We start from the raw sequence: 23,273 nt of genomic DNA, 5'->3' as shown, positions 1-23,273 counted from the left end.
TAGGACTTTTCTCACACTTTTCGCCTCTTCGATTTGTCAAAGAACTATCGGTGATTAATGGCCACTCTAATTATTCTATTGTTGACCTTTTGAAGAGGCTTCAAAGATAGGTTGGCTATCTCTCCGTGCATTTCATCGTTGGAAAGCCTAATGCCTTTTCACCTTTTGGAATGACCATTCGTGTCCTCATTATTGTCTTATGCAGCGAACCAATGAATTTGTAAATCAAAACAATTTGCACGTCGTGCTGCATGGACGAAGGTCGTTCATCCTCTTTATACTTGATATGAATGATTTGAAATGCTGAAGTATTATCCTACCTCTGACTGCTGAATTTGATTGGACTTTATCCATGTGGATTATCTCCTCTTTATTTATTTTGGATTGGACATTTTAATGCGGTATGAGAGCCGAGTCTGAGAGTCCTTTTGGCCCTAGGCTTGTTTTGCGGATGTGTGGCTCTATGTTATGTGATTCACTTATCTTCTTCCATGAGGAAAATTGTCAAAAAAGTCTAAAACGTATCTTACTTATGCCGATTCAGTCATAAATCTTTTAATTTGGCCAATTGAGTGCTCCATCTTTTAGTTATGCTAATTTAGTCATAAACTTTTGATGATTTATCAATTTAATTCTTTGGGCCAAAATCATTAATGTGGATGCCAACCGTTCTATATAACATGATCAACACCGATGTAGACATTTTTTTTAAAAAAAATTTCTCTTTTTATTTTATTTTATTTTATTTTTTATTCTACTGTAGGCGACGAGGATCACCAAGTCCTCACCGGCAGAAGGCAAGGGTCGCAGTCCACACCCAACCTCGCCCAAATCTTGGCAAGGCCAATGTGGCCACAGACAATGCAAGTCCGCCTTGCCCAGACCTTCATGGCCACAGGTGAGGCTGCCTTATCCATATTTGGGTGAGGCCGAGTGAGGGTTAGGTGACCAATGCCTGCGATCGGCAAGGTCCCAACGACCTTTGCCCGGTGGCCAACGGGGGTCCAACAACCCTTGCTAGCCACAATAAAGAAAATGTAAAGAAGAAAAGAGAAGAAAATAAAAAATATTAATAAAAATATGAAAAATATTAAATCTTATTAAAAATTATTCACTTCAGTTTCGGCTGTACCACGTGGAACGGTCAAAGTCCAAGTTTGTAAGCTGAGTTTAATACCTCTAGCCCTTTTTGGAAGTCCTTTTACATCCACTGCCAATGATACTTTACAATGACTTGCTTTTTTGTGAAAAGCATGGTGATGTTGACATCCCATGGACTTCCAATTTATCATTACGTGGACTTAATTTTAAAATGTGTCCTTTATATTCGGACGATGACAAAACCTAGGACCAAAAAAAAAAAACAAAAAATTGCGCAGGTTCGTATTGATAAACAGCATAGCTTTTTTTGATCCACTACCTTCTTCTCCAAGTTGTCAAGATTCAAAAGCTCAGGTATTAAAAAGACAAAATGTCAACATAGTTAGGTCAATGGTATCTACATTAATGTTTTACTACTATAAGTCCGCTTGTGGTAAGCACATTACATTAAAAATTACCTATATCAGCATTGATCGTGCCACATAGAGCGGTGGGAGTCCAAGTTTGCGACTTCCAACTAAAATTAATTGAATTGTCTCAATTGCTAAAACTTGAAAATGTTTGGAACTCAATTGACATAATTAAAAAGTTTATGACTAAATTAACAAAAGTGAAATAGATTTAGGACTTTTTGGACAATTTCTCCTAGAAATAGATCGTTTCTCTTTGATCCACTCCTTGGATCAATGCCACGGAACATTTGGGAACCGATTTAATCGAATCTCTTAATTTGTGAAAAATTAATCTATTTAACGAGGTTGTTAGCACATATATTAAGCACCACACGATTTCAAAATGTTTTGCACCAAAACTTTAAAAACATTATCTTTAGTATCATCAATTTAATCCAAAGCTATCTACAATCGTCCATTCAAGTGATTCTAATAAGTTACGTCCTGATTTTCCGTTACCGAAATTACTTAAGTGATTGCTTTCTAAACTTTGTCGCACATAAATGATTATTTGCGAAAGATTAGTATCAAACTAAGCGTCGCACAATTATTATGCGACCGATACCGTCCTTATCTCCACTTATCCAAAATCTTCTTGCGCATATCGATGCTTCATGCTGAGAGGATGCTACATGATACATCCACCACCAATGACATTTTACAATGACTTTCTTTTTTTGTGGAAAGCTAGGGTGATGTTGACATCCCATGGACTTCAAATTTATCATGACGTGGAATTGGTTTTAAAATGTGTCTTTTCAATTCAAACGATGACAAATCCTAGGACAAAAAAAAGGTCGCAGGTTCATATTGATAAGCAGCATACCCTCTTTTGACTCCACTACCTTAGATCTTCTCCAAGTTGTCACGATTCAAAAGCTCAGGTATTAAAAAGACAAAATGCCAACATAGTTAGGTCAATAGCGTCTACATTAATGTTTTACTACTATAAGTGCGCTTGTGATAAGTACAATACATTGAAAAATAACCTAGTACGATTACTCATAGTAAAACAAAAGGAGACGATAGAGAAAAAAGAAAGTAGGCTATCTCATGCTTGGTAGGACATTATTTCGCGAATAAAAGAAGGCTGCGAACGTCTTATTCAGTGATGCTGCGGATCAGGACCTTCGGGACTGGCCCTCATAAGCTCGTAATGACCATCTTGCCCGTTATCTCCCTTTCCATAGTCTTCACGTAATGTGCGAACCGCCTCACTAAGCGTCTTCCCTTGGATCACGACGTGAGGAGCTCGTGCACAGGAACTTGGAAGCGAAAGCAATATCAGCATTAGGCATACACAAACTTTGAACATGCTTATCACCATCGTTTATTTCTTTTCAGGATAGCGAAACTCTCTTGGGTTCGATGGAGAATTAGTGCTACGACCTCCTATAGATAGTCCTAGGTATGGTTGCCTTTTCATTATTTTAATGATCAAAGTAGATACGCGAGAAGTGAATCTTCCTCGCATGTTGTCCGTTTCTTTCTTGGAGCTAAACATCATTGGATAGGACATTATTTGAATCTCCATCTGTTCGATCTTACATTTTCCCACCATGCCTGAAGATGCAGTGTCGTCTATCGTCCAGAATCAAACAAAACATCATAGCTTTTTTGCTCGTGCTCTCTTCTATAGGCTAAAGAACTGTTAGTGATCAATGCCTACTTTAGTCTAGGTAAAAGTACCCGAAAACGTCTTAAACATGTTGCATTGATACCAATTCAGTTTTAAACATTTTAATTGGACCAATTTAATTTTAAACCTTTTTGCATTGATAACGATTGAGTCTACCCAGCCAATATTGATCGGAAATTCCTAATGTGGATACCGGCTATCTAGTGTGACACACCAACATAGACATTTATATTAATATTTTAATAATTGATTTTTCATAATTTTTTATTTTTTTCTTTTCTTTTCTATTCTTTATTTTTTTTTATTTGGCTGACGGCTAGCAAGGGCCATCGGTCAACCCTTGCCGGCCTTGGCAAGGGCCGCTGGTCAACCCTTGTAGGCCTTGGCAAGGGCCACGACACCCTAGGTCCGGAAAAAAAAAATAAAGCACAAAAAAGAAAACAAAAGAAATATAAAAAAAATTATGAAATAATTTAAAATATTATTAAAAATGTCCACTTCAACGCCGATCGTATCCTTGTAGGACGGCCGACATTTACGTCAAAGATTTTTGGCTAAAATTAGCCGGATGGACTGAACCGATACAAATGAAAAATGTTCATGACTAAATCGATCCAATTGAAAGGCTTAGGATTTTTTGGATACCGATTCAATGAGTTTATAATTTTTTAAATACTTTTTCGTGTTTTGTTTTCGACCTTTTGAAGAAGCTGCAAAGTTGGGTGCGTCTGTCTCTTTGTGTGTAATCGTCGTGGGAAAGCCCAATGCCTTTTCACCTTTTGGCATGATCGCTTGCTCCTCATTATTGTCTGATGTAACGAGCCAATCAATTTGTACACAAAAGGCGATTTGCACGTCATGGTACATGCCTCATAAATTCATGCTCGTCCACGAGCGTCGTCGAAGGTGGTTCTCCGAGTCACTTCCCTGCAAATCCTCGAAGAATCGCACCAAGATGCAGTACAGCCGATAGAGGAGTACATTTCATCAACACCTTAGTTTTCTGGAGTCACCAGCTCAATCGTGTCGTCACTCGATGAACTGAAACTTTGAATTTTGGTTTTAGCAGATGCATCATTTTTTTTTCTCTTTGGTTTTTGTTTCGGGTAGATGATTATCCAATATCAAAATCCAAGCTACTCGATTACCAGATGATCATGGGAAAAGGATCAAAACAATCGTAAACCTATTCCATCGGTAATAATTCAATCCTAAACCATTCAATTGCATTAATTTAGCTCCAACCAGCCCATTTTAGCAAGAAATCGCGGAGGTAGACGTCAACCGATCCTATGTGGCGCAATCAATATTGACATGGACATTTTTAGTTATTTTTAATAAAAAAAACCTTTGAATTTTCAATTATTTTCTCTTTTTTCCTTTCATTTTTGTATTTCGTTTTGGCTGGCGAGGTTTGCCGGCAACCCTGCCCTATTTGATTTTACTTAATCGAACTCGTGCTCTTTTGTATTCTTTTCTTGTTTGACGTCTCTCATCATTTTTAGCAACCCCACCCGCTTTGATTTTTCTTTGTTTTAATTTACACTCGAAACATTTTACTGAGTAGTATCAACGTGATGCTTCAGCACCATCACAACATTGCCTGGATTGGTGTCTCTCATCATCTGTCCCGGTGGTCCCAATAGTTCGGTCCACACTTAAAACCCGGCACTGGATCGATTATCACCGGTTCCAAATTTTAGGAACCCAGAATTGTCCAAAACCGGCCGGTTCATTCCAGTTCCAATGCTCACCCTTCCAATTGCCACCCCTTGTGAGAGTCCTCACTTGGTTCATTCTCGCAGTACTCTTACAATTAATTGTTCTTGTCGTGAAATTGGCACTTCAAGCATGAAATAAAGCTTGATTGCATCCACGAACCAAATTTGACACATGGTTTGCAGGAAGGGAAACAATGAGAATCAGAATCTCAACTCCGTTTCAAATTCACAGAACCGCACTCAATGTCGAACCGAATATGAGTTGTCAATAACTAGCCACACACAAATACATCGATCATGCATTTACCTATCGCGGGATCAATATAATGATTTGTCACTTCCTCGAGGTTGATTTGATTGGCAAGGAGACTTTTGCAAATAGCTCACACATCACAAAGGCAATATCTTTCAAGAGAAGATGAGAAGTACTGTCAACATAAAATCATTCTTGAGTTCGTAGGATTATGAACGCGTCCGGCGTATCTCCACTTTAACGGACTCAGTTTGGCTTTTCATTATTGCAACAAAAGCAATCAACCCTTTTACTACCAAATGGAGAAGTAATATCATCTGGTTAAAATTCTATTAATCAAGCATTTTGCTCGAAGTATATTAAGCAGTAATGCACCCGCTACTTTCTTGCCTTTATGAGCACTAACAACTCAACATCAAAGTGCACAACCTATGGAGTGAAAATTGCAGAGGACCTTACTTGAACGACGAATGTCTAACGACAGGTGAAACTAAATCTCTCTCAATTCGCCCCTCTACGATGAGAAACTACCCAGCATATCAAAAACAGCAAATGGACTTCATAATCAGAAAGGAGGAATAAACAAACGAGGGAAACTAAGCAAGGCGAGCAGGGTTTTCATGAATCGATGACAAAATAATGATCCGCCATTTAATTCTGCAAGTGGAGGTAAGCATCAAACTCTGTTACATGATTAATCCACGGCTAACAGAAAGCGGGTTCTTACCTGGAAAGCTCGAGCAGAATAGAAAAGGTCGGCAAACATTAGATCATTTCCCCGACCTAGCCAAAGGAAATGCAAAATTAGTCCCAATCAACAAAGGTAGCATAGACAGATAGCAGATCAGAAGAATTAGACAGTCGTAACTTTAGTGCTCAGACAGTGACTGACCTGAGAGAAGTCAATGAATCATCTCCGAGATATTTGTCTGATACTAATCATACACGGTGCGTCTTTACTTGAAATTTATCTTCTTCTTTGCAAAAACTGGTCAACATCTTCACTAAAAGCATCAAGCAGATGGACTAAGTTACAAGTTTGCAATGCTTTACAATTGCAGAGTACATCTAAGCACTCGTCTTCAGCATGTTCTATCCAGCAGTAATAGATTCTTGCTTTTATTGAATATGTATTGTCAACAGTTTTGCCAGATTTAAGGCATTACAGTATCTTCATTTACCATACTAGGAAACGTAAACTTAGGATTCTGCTCCAAAAAAGCAGGTGGCCGCTGGTATACCACTGATGCGGCCCTTATTAAAATCCCTGCTGTTAATCCCCATATCAGGTACGTCTTTTTCCCCGCCTCATAGTCGAAGAAATGAATGAGATATTTATTACCCAACCACTCTCTCTCTTCATCTCTTCGATTTTCATCCTGAAACAAATATACATTGCTCTTATCATGAGGACCTTCATGTTCCACTGAGATAATTACAATCACATGGTGTGTTGAAGGAAGCAGTACCTTGATGAACATCTCCAACGGAGCATCAAACACCGCTTCCACTTCCGCAGGATTTGGGATGGGCTTAAATGATTTTTTGTCTGTAAGTATGCCTATGACTGGCATTACTCTCAAAAGATGCTGCACAGGATCAAATTGTCATTGAGCCCATGCATATTCAAGCAAAATAAGACTGAATGCTAACATTTCGTGAATTCACATAGTGGCAAGACATAAGTAAATTGATGTAAACTATATCTGAAAGAACTTGTGAATAAGTATAGCGCAAGAGGTATGACATGACTAGTTCCTTTTGTTGATAATGGAATTCTATTCAAGCACTTTGCCAGGGGAATATAGACAAAGAACCCAGAGGAAGAACCACGAAATGAGAAAATGGATTAGACATAAGTGCACGTAAATTACGATAATTCATCGAAGGACCAACATGATATTGCACAGAAATATAGTAATCTCCCGATGCACATTAGAAGAACAAGATAGTAAGATAGTTTGGTTTATTCTGGTAGGTTTCATAATGTGACTCGGTCCAATTTCATTTCCTAAACATCCGAAGTAGGTAACTCCTTCACAGTTGATGAATTGGGGAGAACTGAATAAAAATGAAATAAGTTCCACGCTAACTAAGATTGATTCCAAGGAGGGTCGATAAACAATAAATGAGTAGAGCAAACTGGTTTTTGAATGGAATAGGAGATCAGTTACTCAAAAGAAAAATGTAAATGATTATTGGCTCATTGCAGAACATAAATCGAACCACATAAGTTCGGCAATTTCAATCTTTTGTCCTCCTCTTTTCCCATCAGACAAGTCCCTTCACAAGTCAATCATTGTGTGAAATCCACAATAACAGATGGCAAACAATGATCATAGACAATGCCCGTATAAAGCATGGTTGAAGATGAAGTTCTTCTGTCATTCTGGTCTAAGAAGACCCTATAGGATGAATACCACTGAAGCCCACACATTGAAGACACCATAATCTCATGCAAGAACCAGCATCCCCCCTTCTCCTGCACACGCACTCCAAAAGCACGAGCATGCAAATACAAGTATGCATCCTTCACTTTGCAGAATCAAAGTCGACACCACATATGCAAATGTTTGACAAACATCTGAGCTACTAAAATCATTCCTTTCCTGAGCTCCTTGCCAAGAAAATTGTCAATGAGAGCATAAAGGAAGAACTTCCCACTAAGTATGGCCACCACTATATTAAATGGACTAGTGAAATCATTTCTTTCTAAAAAGAAAACTCCAGTGTACACTCACCATACAATACACTGAAAAGATCAGAATAAACAGGAGAGACTGGATTCATAACATTGAGGGGCTATCCCAGTTTCAAAGAAGAAACTGATATAAACCATTCTTGTAAAGTGGTGTCACTAGCATTCAAGTCAGACATGCTTTCATTGTTCCAACACTGCAACTCGATTCTCTCACAATTCCTATCAATGCCGACAGGCAAAGTACATGCCACATATGCAGAGTTCTGCAGATACCCTGTCAAGAATGTGCAGCCTAACAATGGAAATGGCATGGCTGGAGAAATGACCATTGAAAACAAAGGAAAGCTCCATTATGTACCATCAAACGTATACTCGTCTTGATGATTATGCTCTCAAGTATCTACATTCTAGTGACCACTACAGACTATCCTCAAGAATAGTGGAGATTGCTGGTGTAACGATACTTCATTTTAAGTGACAGGAGACTGATGAAATAGTAGAATGTATTACTACTAAAAGTGGTTCAATGGAGTCAGCTATAAAGCTGCTTGTTCAGGTTCATACTTCTAAAACATTATCCATTTATATCACATCCACAGAAAAGGCCGCCACAACTTGTCCATTAATCGTCATGGGAGTGAAAAGACCGAGCGACTCACATACTAGGGAATTCTCAGTCGGTATTATACTAGCAAATTGAAGTTTCCATGGCAAAAGAGAGTGACGTATGCTAATACCTTGGACAAGAACGGCTCGAGTATAGTTACCACATTGACGAGGGAAGGATCCAACCCGATTTCCTCCTTGGCTTCCCTTGTCGCCGTATCTCCATCGTCCTTATCGCCCTCCTCTGCTTTCCCACCTGGCAACGATACTTCACCTGCAACCCAAAACAACATTGAACTCAGACACTGGACAGCACCTTCATGCTGTTCTAATAACCTAACATGCTTATACCTACTGCAGAGATCCTAGTCACCTGAAACAGTACACAACCAAACTTTCTGCATTCAATGTAGCTGAAGCTTCAGTCCCAACCATTTCTGCTAGTATCGCATTTCTGTGCCTCAATTTTCTAGGAAACAAAGAATTCACCTTGGCACTAAAGGTACAACGAGATCAAACCTTATCATTCAAGGACTAGAATTAAGAAGCTACCACTTGATCAAATTGAACACACATTTTCCCAATCATCAAGAAGCCTAAAAATGCAAATTTCAAATGCGACAGCGAGTTAAAATTCAAACAAGAAAGATTCCTTTTTCTTCCCCATTTTTCTCAATTTAAACGAGAACGAGAATCGAAAGAATCTAGTTTCTCAAAAATTGACAAATCAAACAACGGCCATCGAATGCGAGACGAACCAGAGTGAGTGGACAATCTGGAGGACCTCTTGGTGAGGATGACCCGCAACTCCCCATCATCGCCTTCAAAGAGGCAGATCAAGACCGCGGCTCTCTTGGGTGTGAACCTTTCGGGGTCGCGAGCGATCGGGGTCGCCGACTCCGGAAAGCCCACTTGCGACACGACTTTGCCGGCGGCTTCTTCGATCCGCTGTTCCTCGGCGTCGTCGAAACTGGGCGGTGGCTTGTAGAGCCGGAGTTGCTGAGCCAAGCCCACGAGCCTCTGCGAAGGAGGAGGAGGAGGTGGTGAGTTGTTCATGAGCTTCAAGAATGGAGATGCTGACGCCGATGCTGAAATTCTTCTGAGAACTGAGATCATTTGCGCTGAATCTCATAAAGAAAGGAAAAAGTTTTGTACTTTACTGTTCCTGTTTAATGTTATTCCTGATATTAACAACCCTTTTTTTTCCCTTAGGTATACAACTGATACGTGAACTTTTTGCTAAGCAAAAACTTTTAATCTTAATCTTAATATTAATCTTAATCTCTCTCTCTCTCTCTCTCTCTCCCTCTCCAAGCTCGACAACAAAGACTGTCCTTTTTTTTTTAAAATTATCTTGACGCGGCTCCTTTTTCATCATCGTCTTCTCTCTCCGGCCGTCTCCCCCACATGCACGTCCACCTTCACTACGCCGCCGCCGCCTCATGATATTCCCTCCGATGGCCACCGACAATCTGTCCATCTTTTGACGCCATGTGTGAGCGTCCCATCTCTCTTGCTCGAAAAAGCCCATCTCATCATCCTCTCCCTCTGAGCCCGACCTCCGTGCGTTCCCCACCATCACTATCGGCAGAGTCACTCTGATGAAACAGCGAGACCAGAGGGAGCGACAAAGGAGAGAGAAAACTCTGAAAAGTGGACCACTCAAACACGTGGCAACCAATGAGTGGAGTGATGAATGAACCACGGGACAAAACAGGCCTATCCAATATTTTCTCGCAAAATGTTATATTGTATTACTACAATACCAACAATATCATAGAATGGCAAATAAGTATGCGACCCTACTGTTAAAGAGGTTGGAGAGATGGAATGCTAGTATTATAGGTGCGGAGTTTGACTCCCACTTTTTGTAAATAGGCAGAGTAAAAGTAAAAAAAAAATGAGAGTTAGAAATAAGACAGACAAAAAAAAAAAAATATCATAGAAGAAAAAATTGTCTAAAAAGCCTTCAATCTATTGTACTTTTGTTAATTTAGTTCTAAACCTTCTAATTTTTCCAATTAAATCCTAAACAATTTCACGTTTTATTAATTAAGTCCGGAATTAAGTTCATCAGGGTAATTTTAACTAAAAATCGCTAATCCGAATGGCGACTGTTCTACGTGCTTTGCTCTGATGTGAATAATTTTCAATAATATTTTAATATTCTTTTAATTTTTTATTTTGTTTCTTTTTCTTATTGTGGCCGACCACGGTAAGAAAAAGAAAGGAAAAATAAAAGAAAAATAATAAAAAACTAATTAAAATTCTCAAAAAAAAAAGTTATAATATCATTAAAAGTTGTCCATATCAAGACCGGCCTTGTTATCTAGGACGGTCGGCATCCACTCCACGGATTTCCAATCAAAATTAGCCGGATTGACTCAATTGACAAAATGTGAAAATGTTTTACTATTTAATTGGCAAAATTAAAAGGATTAGGATTGTATTGACAAAAGTGTCAATAGATTAGAATTTTTTAGACAATTTTCCCGATTACATAGAAAAAAGAGATCTGTCTTAGAAACAACAAAGCCTTAAATGCAAATGGATGAGCATGAACTATAAGAAGTCAGCCGCAGAAATATAACATACCACAGTTTCCACAAATGGATCAAGATACTATCTATATACAGCATAAATACAATATAAATCACATCATTTATAGAAGAGAAAAACAAATAAATGAGCAGACAAGATTATGCATCCCGCCAGTCTATTCCGCCAGTCTTTTCACCTCAAACCAACAGAATTTTCAAGCAAAAGCTATACACATAATTTCAGGAACAATGAATGACAAACCAAAAGCATTTCCCTCGCCGTCTTTGCAACTCAAAGGATGGAAAAGAAAATCAGCACCACCCATCATCTTCTTGTTAAGCAACCGTCGATTCTTTCTTAGTGTTTGCTTCCTCAGATTTACTTTCTGAGAGCAGACTGGCAGGCTTTTCGGCTGCTGGGTAAGACAGTCTCCTCGCCTTCGTAGTTGCCTTCCCGTTGGAGGACGGAGGAGGTTTCGGTGAAGCCACGGCCTTTGGCGTTTGCTGGTTCAAGCTTTTAGCGACATTACTTCCCTGCTTGTTGAGTGGTTTCTTCGGGCTAACGGTCTGAGTAGGTACTCGGCTTTCCCACGGGCGAGCAGCGATCCATCGCTCCATCCAGCTCCACCCCCAACTTGCTTTTCCGAGTTCACTATTCTTCACACCATTGGTGTTGGAGCTGGCCCTCCACTGTGGATTATGAACTAACACAATGTAAGGATAACTGGAATTGTATTCAGAAACTATAATCACCCATTGTATTGTGAGCTAGCAAGATAAACTCCTTAGCAGTATCTAAGAACCGAATCCTTCAATGACTGTTTAATTTTCTCTCCAATTTATTCCATTTTCCTTGAAAAGACAAGAATTATCTCGCGTTGCTAAGCCCAGCCATTAGACCTGGAAAAACTAAAATAATACCAATTTACAAGAAACCAACCCCTATCGCACTCAATGGCGAATCTTATCACGGCGATGTGCTTGAACCTACAAAGAGCCTTAGTGTTAAATCTTGACATATTTTATGTGATCTCCCTCACCTGATGGTTAAAGGCATATGCCATGGCTCGTTCGCGTTTAACTGCTGCTTCTTCTCTCAGATGTATCCTTGCAAGAATTTCTTCCATGGTTTCAGAGCCACCGCACCAGTCGACCTGTCAGGCATGTTATGATGTAGTTGTAAGAGAATGCTAGGTGGCGCCATTTCAAACACATTACACATTCTTGCAGAACATGGATATATAACTATAAAGCCATGATGGGCACTGGTAAACAAGCGATTTATTTCAATGACCAAAAATTGAAGTAGCAGGCTTCAATGACTACAATCCAAAACCAACCCTGACAACACATAGTTATCCATATGCTGCAGTTGCCTTTTACACTGCAGACGCAGAAAGCATGACTCGACAAGAATCCTTAACCAGGAGCTTTTCTGCATAGAACGGGACAATTGACCCGGCAGGGTTTGATATGCTGCAGGGGGCCATTGATCCCTTCCTATGCAATTAAGTTTCCTTAATCAGGTTTTCGAAGTCCAAAAAATTTTAATTTGGATGATGAAATTTACCTCAAGATCATGGAGTTTAGCCTCGAGTTTCATCTGGTTCTCCAACTTCTTCTGTTTTATCCGCCCTTCTGTCACCATACAAAGACGGCGATCTCTGACCTGGGACTGTATTTTGCTCCAGGAATGAAGATACCCCAATGTTGTCATTGCTTGCTTTTTGACCGAAAAGTTTTGTGTCAGGATCTGCAATCTTACTATCCCTTTCAAACGCCGTAACACTTTCCTTGCCTAGAGCAGGATGAAAACATTTCTGTCAAATAAACGTTTTAAACGCATCTTCCAAAGAGTTAAGCCAGACAATCACCAAGGGCCAGATATAACAAAGAAATTCACTTCTGAGGTACCAAATAAGTTATGTCCATGATGATTCATTACTAGCAGAATTGAACAGCAAAGTTGCTAGCTGAAAATGAAAATAGATGTAAGAGATGTTCAAAAGATGCTGTATCTAGCTAGGAGCTATCTAGCCATGGAAAGTTTTAAAACATGACCAATCAACAGGATGAGCCGGAAGACAGAACCATAATCGAATGAAGCATTTTGTGGATGTAGTACCATATATGCCCGGAATGCTGTTTGAATTCGCAGTGCGGCTCTATCCTCAAGGAGCATGCCAAGAGAACTTTTTCCAGCAGTAGCACCATTTTCCAAAGTTGTAGACTCTTTATTTGAGTGGCTCTTCCACTTGAAGGAATTTGACTTCCCAGGAGATGAAGATGCCTGTTTTCCGCGCTGAAAGCATCACATCAAGCAGCAATGCAACATCAAAGGTATGAAAGAGACAACAAACTTTAACCCTACTATTCCGTGAACACATTTTTCCTCCATAATTAACGGAAGTAGAGATTTCTTTAAAATTGTAACCGCCTTCTAACTTTTTATTCCAATTATAATTTTCCAATGGTTTATATCGACAATTGAAAGAAAGAATTCACTTAAGACTTCATGATATTGGTAAGTGCTAAGGTAGAAATTTACTTTAACGTTTTACTCTATGTCCATTGAATAGTTCATATTAGAAGCCTTTTCAGATGAAACCTGAGAAGCAAAGAACGCAGAGGGAACTCATTAACACTACAAAACACATATCAAGCAACTAGCCATAACTTACTTCTGGAAACTGGCACCAATCATGACAAGTTTCTTATCACAGTGAATCTAATGAGAAAGTGGAGACTACACAAAAGACTTCTCACAAGGAAGAACGATAAGCTGTCAAAGGATAAATATTTAATAACAAGCAGGAGAAAAGGCAGAACATTTTCAGAAAGCAGATTAATTCATCAAATGATCAATGTGTACAAGTGGTCATTGTAAAAAGCATTTTCAGGGCACGAAAAACTGTCCATGAGATAGAGCCCAATCATGAATAGTTCTCATATGCATATAAATCCTTCTACATCCTTAGAAACTTTGCGCAAAATTCTCACAGTTTCAGGAAAAACAACTCCAACAGGGATGTTTCATTATTAGCTAATAATAGAGAACATGCAATCTTATGCTGGTATAATCTAGAGCTGGAAAATTTTTACACAAACTTGAAACAGTCACCTTACCCAAGTCAACTATACTGGAAATGAAAATGATTCATTCATCGCTTAATACAAATGCGAAAGGACTTAAAAAAGCAAAAGAAAAATGTATCTGGACTGTTTGATACCTTCGATTGCTTTGAACCATTGTTCTTCACTTTCTTCAGGTTGATTATAGACTTGAACCAGTCCCCAGAACCCATATCTTTAAGTGCCTTTATCCGGATGAAGAGAAACGCCCTGTTTCATGAAAGATCTATGACATGACTGCTGGCACCAAACACCCTTTGAAAGATTGCACCATTAAGAACCACAACTCTATATACTCGAATCTCTAATTTTTTTCATCAACTCAAAAAAGAAGAGTCATAGACATCGTGATATCATCAAAATTGATCTCGACAGCATCATTTAACAATCCAAGATCATCCTATTACTGCACTTTTAATCATACATAACTAGTGCTTTTCCATTACATAATGTGACTGTCTCTCAATTAGGAACGTTAAACCACCTCTCGAGTCAATCACTCTGCTAGACTGCTAACCTCAAACCATGTTGATCCAATTCTTAGAGAACAGCACTTCATAATGCTGGCAACATCATTGCACTTCATCAAATGCACGACCACAAAGAAAACATCAAAACGAAGAAGAACGCTCCATCATTCAAGCAAAATTGCAGAAACTACAATCAAATTACCAGATCAAGAAACTGTGTATTTGCTTCGCAAATCATTCACCGCCCTGAGCCCAGATCCCAATCTCCCCCAAACCAAAAAAGGCCTACCCCACATCAGATATTCAGGTGAAAAATAGAATGAAACAGAACAAAAAGCAAAGGGGTATGGTTCTATGAAGAATGATGACATACCCGCAGAAGCAGATGAGCTCCAGTCCTCTGACCGCCTTTTTTCTTCTTTTCACGCAAATGGGTACTCAAAGGTCTTCCCTAAAGACGTGTGGTGGAGATAATATTAGTAGTAAAGCACAAGAAAGCTCGAAGAAAAGGGTAGTCACAGCGAAGAAGAAGAGAGAATAAAAAGTGGGTGTGGACTGTGGATTTGCAAAGGTCCACCTCCAGTTCTGCCGAGAATTTCTTTCTTTTCCTTGAGAAAAAAACGATTCATTCATCAAATGGGGTCGATGAAAACGTTTGTATTTATCTATCTCTTCCTTGATTGGAGCCCTCTCTCTCTCTCTCTCTCTCCCCTCCTTGGTCCACCATATTCGGCTCAATCAAAGTCTCAACCAACGAAATACAACTCATTCGAAACGGGTCTGCAGTTTGGTGGGAAGAGAGTGTTGTTGCGGTGACGAAGTCAAGCGAAAAACAAAGGGGCTCGAGTGAGTACAGCGACAGCAGAACAAACCAATGGGGCTTTTGACAGTGACGGCCTGCCTTTCCGTTTTGGTGAGGGAGATTCCTGGTTTCTTTTTGTGGAATTACTGTGGATATTCCGAAGTTGCTCAAACCGTGCTACGAACAGGAGCTGAAAATTATTAGCATGTTGATGATGATTGGGTTGGTGCGCTTTAAAAAAGGAATTAACTTTCACACGAATTTCTTAACTTAAGATAGCCTGCTTAAGCAGATATCTTTTGAATGTAAACGGTTAGAGAGGTAATTAAAAAAAAAAGTTACTGTTAAAATAGATCTCATCCCGACATTTTGAAGTTAAATTCATAAGAAACTTTATTTAATTTAAGCCTTCATATTACATGTAACGCATAAAATGAAAGAATTTTCGAGAAATGAGTAGGCAAATGATTGCTTGTAAGAGCAAAAAAAAAAATCTCATGAACATAATTTTTTTCTCCTCGCAAGTGCTTGGAGAAAAAATACAAAAGAAGAATTTAAAGAGAGGGGAAATGAAAAAAAAAGTGGTCCCGGCGGGGCTCGAACCCGCGACCTTCGGCTCATAAGACCAACGCTCTAACCAACTGAGCTACGGGACCGTCACGCTTGGGATTTTCCCTGTTCAAATTATTTATTTACAACCTATGTTCTTTCGCTTTCGAATGACGCGGCAAGCCAATTGATTAATGATTTATATACATGGCTTTTTGACCTCCGGTTTGATGATTGGAATGATTACAGTTGGGGTCGGTTCAACTACCAATCTCCCACTGTAAAAAAATAAATTAATTAAATAATGGCAATAATTATTGAAATTGAATTTATCCCTAAAAAATTATTGTTAATCGGTATTGTTCTTTATCATTTTGCATCAACAGCCTCTAGATATGGCCATTGGCCAGCACGTTTTTTTAGCCAAATTTAGGCAGTGACACTGCAAGACCTGGCCATTGGGGCATGATTCCAATCCTGCTTTCATAGTTAGGTCTATTTCAATCAATATTTCCCGATTTAACCGTGAAATTACTGTTGTTATAACGCTTGTAATTGCGTATTTACTTGTCGGCGTGAACATTGCTATGTCGGATTTTTCACGGTCGCTATAGACAGGAGTCTATTCAGAAAGTCGTTATTTCCGGATTGCCAGTGTAAGCTCGGGCTATTGGTTAGACGATAAAAAAGATTGGGACTAGTGGCCCCGAGAAAAACTTTGGGATTTTTAGCGAGATTATCCCTTTACAGTATTGCGTCCTTCTCATTGATTTTTTTTTTTTTTTTGTTACAGCGAAGGCAGATTTTCTGGAACTAAATTCACAAGAGAAATCTTCTTTTTAATATAGACTCGTATGTCACAACACCATAGTATCAAAATAGGCATAGGCAGGAACATGTCACTAAGGTTATTCTACACATCGCAGCATAATCTCATCTACAAGGAGCATTTCGTTGAAATCCAAACTATAAAATGTTCGGTAGAGATGCGAGGTTGCTTTATTCTTCTTCTTGGGAAATGTCATTGCTTCGTAGAATTTTTTTTGGGAAATGATGTAATCAAGTCAATCGAGTTCTAAACCTCCGTATTGATGCAATTGAGTACTCAAATCTCCATTAAAAAAGGTACAGCCCAATCGTAATACTTTTACTTGCAATCTTAAGTTCGACACAAAGATAGATTTTGGTCGCCGCATACTCAATTTTGCATAGCACTCAATTTGCATTCTCGGTTTGTCGCTTCAGGGTCGACCAAAGACGACATACTTATAAGTTTGTCACTTTAGGCCGTACCCAAAGGCAAAGAAACACTAATTTCTTCGCCCACTTTAAAGCATCAAATGAACCTAGGGGCGATCGCGCCTTGACCATGGCTGCAGCTCCAGCCGATGAACTTCCCCGACGGAGTCCCGACACACCCAGGCGAAGGCGCCAGCTGATTCCTCCTCCCCGGTACGGCCCATCGACATTTATTTCGAGGGTTCCGGAGGCCGGCGGTACCTACTCATCCGGTAAGGTTAACTTTTCCTTTCCATTTCCCGGTTGTTCTCGAGCTCCAGGGACTCACTTTAGGGTATTTTACATGTGGTGAACACTGGACATTAGTGGCACTCTTCGTTCCGTTGAACTAACTCCGACCAAGAGTTTGGCCCCAAATTGCACAACTTCAACACACAATGGCGCCCATTAAAGATAGTGGACAGAGATGGTTTGTACAATCAATTCTTCTAGTGTCCTCCTCCACACAATGCCTCGCTTATGGTGCATCCGTTTTACAGAAAATGAACGATTCAGATAACATTTTTCCGAAAATAATCACTTTTGACACTTGAAATAATTAGCCAGATGAAGTTTTCATCCATATTTAAACACAGACAATGTCAACGTCTCTAAATTTATGTCGAATCAGTAGCTTGTAATGACACTACCAACATCAATGCCTTTGGATTTACCCCCAAGGATGCTAGATTGGATCCAAAGCTTACTTTGAGAGAGAGAGACGATTGGGTGCTTCCTCAATGGTTTTTCATTGAAATAATATCAAGTGATAATATTTAATCTACTGTGAGAATAAATTATATTTTGGATCACAAAAAATAATAAAAATAATTATAAATTATTGTGGGGCCACTCCTTCAATAATTATAAATTTGTCTTTTGCATAAAATTCCTTTGATTAAAACAGCATCTTGTTGACCAATCCAAACGGGATGAACAAGTCACATATCCAAATTAAAATCACAAGGACGATGCCATCTTGAATACGTTCTGCTCTTCACCAATGTTCCATCTCTCTTCTGTTTATAGATGTATCCAACTAGACTCGCGTGTCGCAGAAATCGTTCTTGCCATATATCGCTTCGCGGCGTGGCGGACTGGGGTCCTAATACCAGCCTAAAACACTCGTGAGAATGTAAAGAAGCAGAAGAGATAACGGGTAGAGAGCATATGCAAGAATACAGGTCCAGAACTGAAACTTGGTGCAGCAGCTTGTGATGACCCCCATCAAACTGCAGATCAGGAACACGACCAGGGCTTCGGCCGAGACGTCCCACGCCATGTCCTTGATGCATACGAGGGCCAAGAACGTGGCTAATCCCATTACGTTGTTCATGAATACCCCGTTGTAAACCTGCAATGCAAAAATACTGAATTCTCCGGCCTAATTCTCATGAAAACGCGGCAAGATTGTACACCGCTAAAGTAATTGTGAATGTAAGGGCGGAGGCTATTGGATTTTGCAATTGAGATGGGTGTTTGCATATATGAATGTTCGAACCCTTCGCCAATCATTGAGTTGATTAGTATCATACCAATCAAGGAATTAAAGTTGTTGCAAATATAAATGCCGGAAATCGGATTTTTGCGATTGAGATGGATGTTGGCATATATATGACTATCCTCTTTCTCTAGATAGTAAAAATGTTGTTGGCTGCTCGAAATAGGGCGATAATGATGTAGCTATTGAGCCTATGAAGGTAAACATTTTTTAGAATCACTTCAACAAGATAACTGGGGATTCTTAGGATAGACAATTAGGTTTCAAAGAGCTCTCACTATCTCGCACCGTGATGTATACAAAAGATGAGAAAATGAAGGAAGAAGGAGAAGTACATTTACTTATATATTCACCTCAGTTAGCGCCCCGGAAATGTCTTTCGTGGTCTTCTTCTTCGCCGAACTAACGGCTGCGAGTCCTTGCTGGTAGCTCATGGCCAAGGGAATCAACACATAGGAGATGAAGAACGGGTGAATCCCCGCGGCACGCCCGAATTCTTCGAAGCTGTCCCCGAGGGGCTCTGCGAGCAGCACCATTATGCCGGATCCTAGGATTATCAGGAAACCAGCTTTTGCGTAGTTCCACCACACAGCAGATCGGCCCGTGTACTTGCTTGTCTTGTACTGGGACAATAACAAGCTCTCTTGCTCTGGTGTTGCTCCCTGCAGATTCATGACGCCACGATAGCGCCAAAAGGCGAAAAATTTCGGTAGGTGAGCAGATCATGTTGATAATATAAGTCTAACACAGTCGTTAAACTAAATCAATTATAAGTTTCATAACACTTGGACCTCATCTTTGAGAGCTTTAATGTAGCTCTCGCATGAATTTCCAAACCAGGTAAGCGGCAAGATGATTCATTTATCGACGAAACCCTAGAAGCTAGTAATTGTGCCAATATGCACCTTCATTTGTGCCCTGTGATGCATTGCGAAATTTGTTGCTGATACATTTCCGAAATCCATCATATGACTGGTGATGTAATTCAGTTGTAAACCTAATTGTCTTGTATAAGACGACTATAAATGCGTCTCGGACGTACCAAACATAATTTTTTGAGAATGTAACTAGGGTTTTCGTGGACGGTTGCGCTGTACCTCCAATTCGTTGCAATCTGAGGATCGAGCTTGAGCAAGACTGTTTATCGGGAGTAGGTCCTCTTCCAGCCATTTGCAAATTCCTTGCACGAATTCGGATTCGCTTATGGACTCCTCAATTGAGAAGTTGAACAGCTTCATTAAGGTGTCGGTATAGTCGTCGGTGCTCAAACCGGCTTCTTCGATCTGTATCCCCAGCATGAATGCGTACAGTTCGGTTTTTAGTACCTGTGAATCCTTGTTCTGATCCATCTTTTGAAAGAGGCTGAATGTACAAGTTACAACCAAGAGAAAATCTCAAAAAACAAGCAATAACAATAACAATAGTAGTAACAAAAAAGGCAGTAGGAATCTGGAAATCTTATGAATTTGAACTGGAGAATGAAGATGAGGATTAATTACTCTTTTATACGAAGTATGTTTGGCTTGCCGTGGACAGTAAGAAGGCTCTGTAGTAGGCTCTCTCCTTCATATAATCGCACTAGATATTCGAGTCTCTTCTTCTGAATCCATGGCTTAAATACCTGCACCAAGAAACAATCGACGAACTCGATAGTTTCCAGTGATTCCCAGACTCTTGTATTATTAAAAGAGAAGGTTAATTTAGCTCGGGATCTTGGGAGATCATCAAAATTTTTTACTTTACCTGATAAGTGCAATACGTGACGAGGAACACCACCGTAATCGCGAGACTGACCAGAACCACTATTCGTCTCCCCACTGCAGAATTAACGATCTTCGCCGCTTGAAGAACGAGAAATGGAATCATGGAAACGAACATGATCCTGGCGACATGTTTAGTCTCCAGGTCGGTTTCGACGCCTGAACCTGCAAATCCAGAGGAGTAAAACATCCAAACTATCACGAATACGAACCCGATACGGCCTCTATATATCCTGGAAGGAAAGAATGCAAAGTTCAAGGTATAAGTTGGAAGGAGAGACAAGATTGAAGAAGAGAACCCGTTAGACGGAATGGCTTTCTGGTGGGTTCTTGATCGGACGAAGAAGACGAAGAGCTTGAAAAATCGCAACTGCCAAAAGCAACAATGGAACCCCAAACTATCGAGAGACTGAAGATCGCCGATCCTGCGAGCATGGCCATGGCCATCGCCGCCATCGACTCAATCGTGTCCGAGCTTAATGTTATTGCGCTAGCTACGAAAGGACCGAGATAATTCAAGATCAAGAGGACATTAAAGAAGCTTAAAAGTTGCAAAGCTAGGTTAGGAATTTGCTACCCCAGAAAGATATCTAGTACGCTAAAAATTAAGGAGAAATATGTTTATGTTGGCCATTTGATCCAATTCTTGTCGAATGGTAAAGTCTTGTCAGAATGTCGCGATGAATGAATATGAGCAGCAATATCTCAAATTTGCTGATTATTTTTATTAATTGAGTGTATAAATGAATATGAGTGCTTTATACAAAACACACGGTGATGATGTGTGGATTTACGGTCAGAAATAACCGACAGTACCGTCAGAGAAGCATTTCCCTTAAAAGTTCCCACGTGACATCATAATTCATTGGAGAGAATTATAAAAAAAGTCCTAAATCTATTACAATTATGTCAATTTAGTCCGAAACTTTTTTTTTTTTTTACCGATCAAGTTCTAAATCTTTTGCAATTGTGCTGATCTTGTCAATTTGACTGTCGGCATTGATGTGGTACCGCCAATGCTGACATGGCAATTTTTCTAATTTTTTTTTAATTTCTTTAGTTATTCTTCACATTTTTTTTTCTTTTGTCCTATTTTCTTTTTTAAGGATTTGGGCCGATAGCCACAGATTGTGGGCTGACGACTTCCGTCGGCCCCTGGGCAAGAGCCTCTCATAGGCCACTAGGCGATGGCTCATGACCCTCACCTAGCCACGGAGAGGGCTTATGGCCATTGCCCAGATCTACCTGGTGACGGGATTTGCAAGGATTTGCAAGAAGACAGTTTTTAATAGTAATTTGTTGTTTAAGCTATTGTTTTAGGTTATTCTATTTTGACCCCCTGGTGATCTGTAGTACGAAAGACATTTCTATCATGTACTGAGGTTGCGTATAATGTCCATCAACAGAGGCTCGTAGGATCAAGTGTCACGTGAAGTGTACGAATGGTATAAAACAAAATTAAATGGAGCTATTGTCATAAATATAACGCCAACAAGGTCAAAAAAGATTGCTTTTTCTTTTTGGAAATGGGTAGAAATGAAAATATTATTCTAAACTCCCGGTAATAGTGTAATTACGAAAACTTACAAATAGTATGGAGGGCTTATTTGACTTGTTGTGAAAACTTGAGGAACTAAATTGGACAAATTAAAAACTTATAAACTAGATCAATCATTTAAAGATAGTTTAAGGATCATATCAAACGAATTAAAAGTCCAAAATACGACACAACACATTGAATGAAAGTACAATGACCATTAGTGTCGTTTTTCCTATATTGAAGTATAAGTATGTTGTTAGCATAACGGTGCCGTTACTTTCATTTATTAACAGTGTAAGGATATTGACCCATTTCGTTGGCACGGGATGGGCAACCGGATAAAAAAAAACATGGGATAAGACGGCATAATTGGTGTAATAATTCGAAAACAAAGAGAGTGATGTTATACGAGGAGATTGTTTCGTACTTGTGATAACCTCATTCCTTTTTCTTTTTTTTTTTGTTCTAGATATATAAAAGGAGTTTATCACTTGTTGGAAGATAAGAATGATAAGAATAAAGTACGAGTATGGTCAAACTTGTGGTTCCAATGTCATTATCAAACGATAAACAATGTCTCTTTGGCTCCATAAAGAGGGCAAAATGCAGATCGATGTATAGCACATGTCATTCATACTTGCTCGTTGTTTGGCGTAAGATCAAAGTAATAAGCACGTTCATCAATCAAATTATTAATTTTAGAATGAAAAAAAGAAGAAGATGAAAATGAATTGATGAAACCAGAGTAAATATAGGCATAATAAATAGTGCCACGTGAGTAGTCATCCTCGGTACCAAAGCAAGCAATCGAGTGCCAATTCTCAGAAGAATCATAAGGAGAACGAGACTGAGATTAGGGTTTTTTACCAAGCATTATGATGACTTGAGGGAAGGTTCCGAGCATTTGGAACAGAAAGGCACCGAAGATCCCAGTCCCAAACATGCGGAAGAAGAGCTCCGACCCTGAAGACACGTACTTGCCGGCGAGGGCGAGCAAGCACTCGTACACCGCGATGAGGAACAGCTCGCCCCACAGCTCGGTCGTGCACGGCAAGAACCCATAGGTTGGCTCACATGTCACGGTCACCGTCGCGAGATCCTGGGCTGAGGACAACGTACCACTGCTTCTGTCCGAGCTGTCTGATATCGGGTTGAAGATTCCCTTGACGTACCGGCCATCCGCCGATCGGGTCAGTATCGCCAGAATCACGGAGAGTGTGAGCCTCAT

General features: G+C 39.7%; 3 protein-coding genes and 1 non-coding gene across 18 annotated transcripts; all 4 read right to left on the bottom strand.

The window, feature by feature from the left end:
* Positions 1 to 5,468: 5,468 nt before the first annotated feature.
* On the bottom strand, positions 5,469 to 9,672 carry LOC115756639 (nudix hydrolase 15, mitochondrial-like). 4 transcript variants are annotated; one of them, XM_030696500.2, is made up of 6 exons: positions 9,232 to 9,672; positions 8,605 to 8,747; positions 6,636 to 6,755; positions 6,348 to 6,545; positions 6,059 to 6,170; positions 5,469 to 5,949 (listed from the first exon to the last, which is right to left on the bottom strand). In XM_030696500.2, exons 1-5 carry the CDS (start codon positions 9,587 to 9,589, stop codon positions 6,168 to 6,170), a joined length of 822 nt encoding a protein of 273 aa, XP_030552360.1. In that variant the 5' UTR covers positions 9,590 to 9,672; the 3' UTR covers positions 5,469 to 5,949; positions 6,059 to 6,167. The 4 variants fall into 4 exon arrangements, with proteins under 4 accessions (XP_030552360.1, XP_048132862.1, XP_048132863.1 ...); XM_048276905.1 differs by having other exon boundaries at positions 5,526 to 5,949; positions 6,059 to 6,545; XM_048276906.1 differs by lacking the exon at positions 5,469 to 5,949 and having other exon boundaries at positions 6,055 to 6,545.
* Positions 9,673 to 11,073: 1,401 nt separating this feature from the next.
* On the bottom strand, positions 11,074 to 15,383 carry LOC115756637 (protein IQ-DOMAIN 9). 12 transcript variants are annotated; one of them, XM_030696499.2, is made up of 6 exons: positions 14,988 to 15,383; positions 14,244 to 14,335; positions 13,139 to 13,303; positions 12,584 to 12,811; positions 12,054 to 12,167; positions 11,074 to 11,703 (listed from the first exon to the last, which is right to left on the bottom strand). In XM_030696499.2, the coding sequence occupies exons 2-6, from the start codon at positions 14,316 to 14,318 to the stop codon at positions 11,350 to 11,352; spliced, it is 936 nt and encodes a 311-aa protein (XP_030552359.1). In that variant the 5' UTR covers positions 14,319 to 14,335; positions 14,988 to 15,383; the 3' UTR covers positions 11,074 to 11,349. The 12 variants fall into 12 exon arrangements, with proteins under 12 accessions (XP_030552359.1, XP_030552357.1, XP_030552355.1 ...); XM_030696497.2 differs by having other exon boundaries at positions 14,244 to 14,355; positions 14,989 to 15,383; XM_030696495.2 differs by having other exon boundaries at positions 13,139 to 13,315; positions 14,988 to 15,382.
* Positions 15,384 to 15,999: 616 nt separating this feature from the next.
* TRNAI-UAU lies at positions 16,000 to 16,073 on the bottom strand. The gene has a single exon. It is a non-coding gene; the product is annotated as a tRNA-Ile (tRNA).
* A 2,234-nt stretch (positions 16,074 to 18,307) lies between these two features.
* Positions 18,308 to 23,273, bottom strand: LOC115756647 (sodium/calcium exchanger NCL2-like). The gene is made up of 8 exons (XM_048276291.1): positions 22,913 to 23,273; positions 20,805 to 20,999; positions 20,489 to 20,670; positions 20,245 to 20,366; positions 19,857 to 20,107; positions 19,595 to 19,627; positions 19,099 to 19,403; positions 18,308 to 18,598 (listed from the first exon to the last, which is right to left on the bottom strand). Exons 1-8 carry the CDS (start codon positions 23,271 to 23,273, stop codon positions 18,350 to 18,352), a joined length of 1,698 nt encoding a protein of 565 aa, XP_048132248.1. The 3' UTR covers positions 18,308 to 18,349.

Source organism: Rhodamnia argentea, chromosome 3 (genome assembly GCF_020921035.1).
Source record: "Rhodamnia argentea isolate NSW1041297 chromosome 3, ASM2092103v1, whole genome shotgun sequence".
In the NCBI taxonomy this organism is placed as follows: Eukaryota; Viridiplantae; Streptophyta; class Magnoliopsida; order Myrtales; family Myrtaceae; genus Rhodamnia; species Rhodamnia argentea.
The sequence above is the reverse complement of the archived record's forward strand: the minus strand, read 5'-3'. Positions and strand labels throughout refer to the sequence as shown.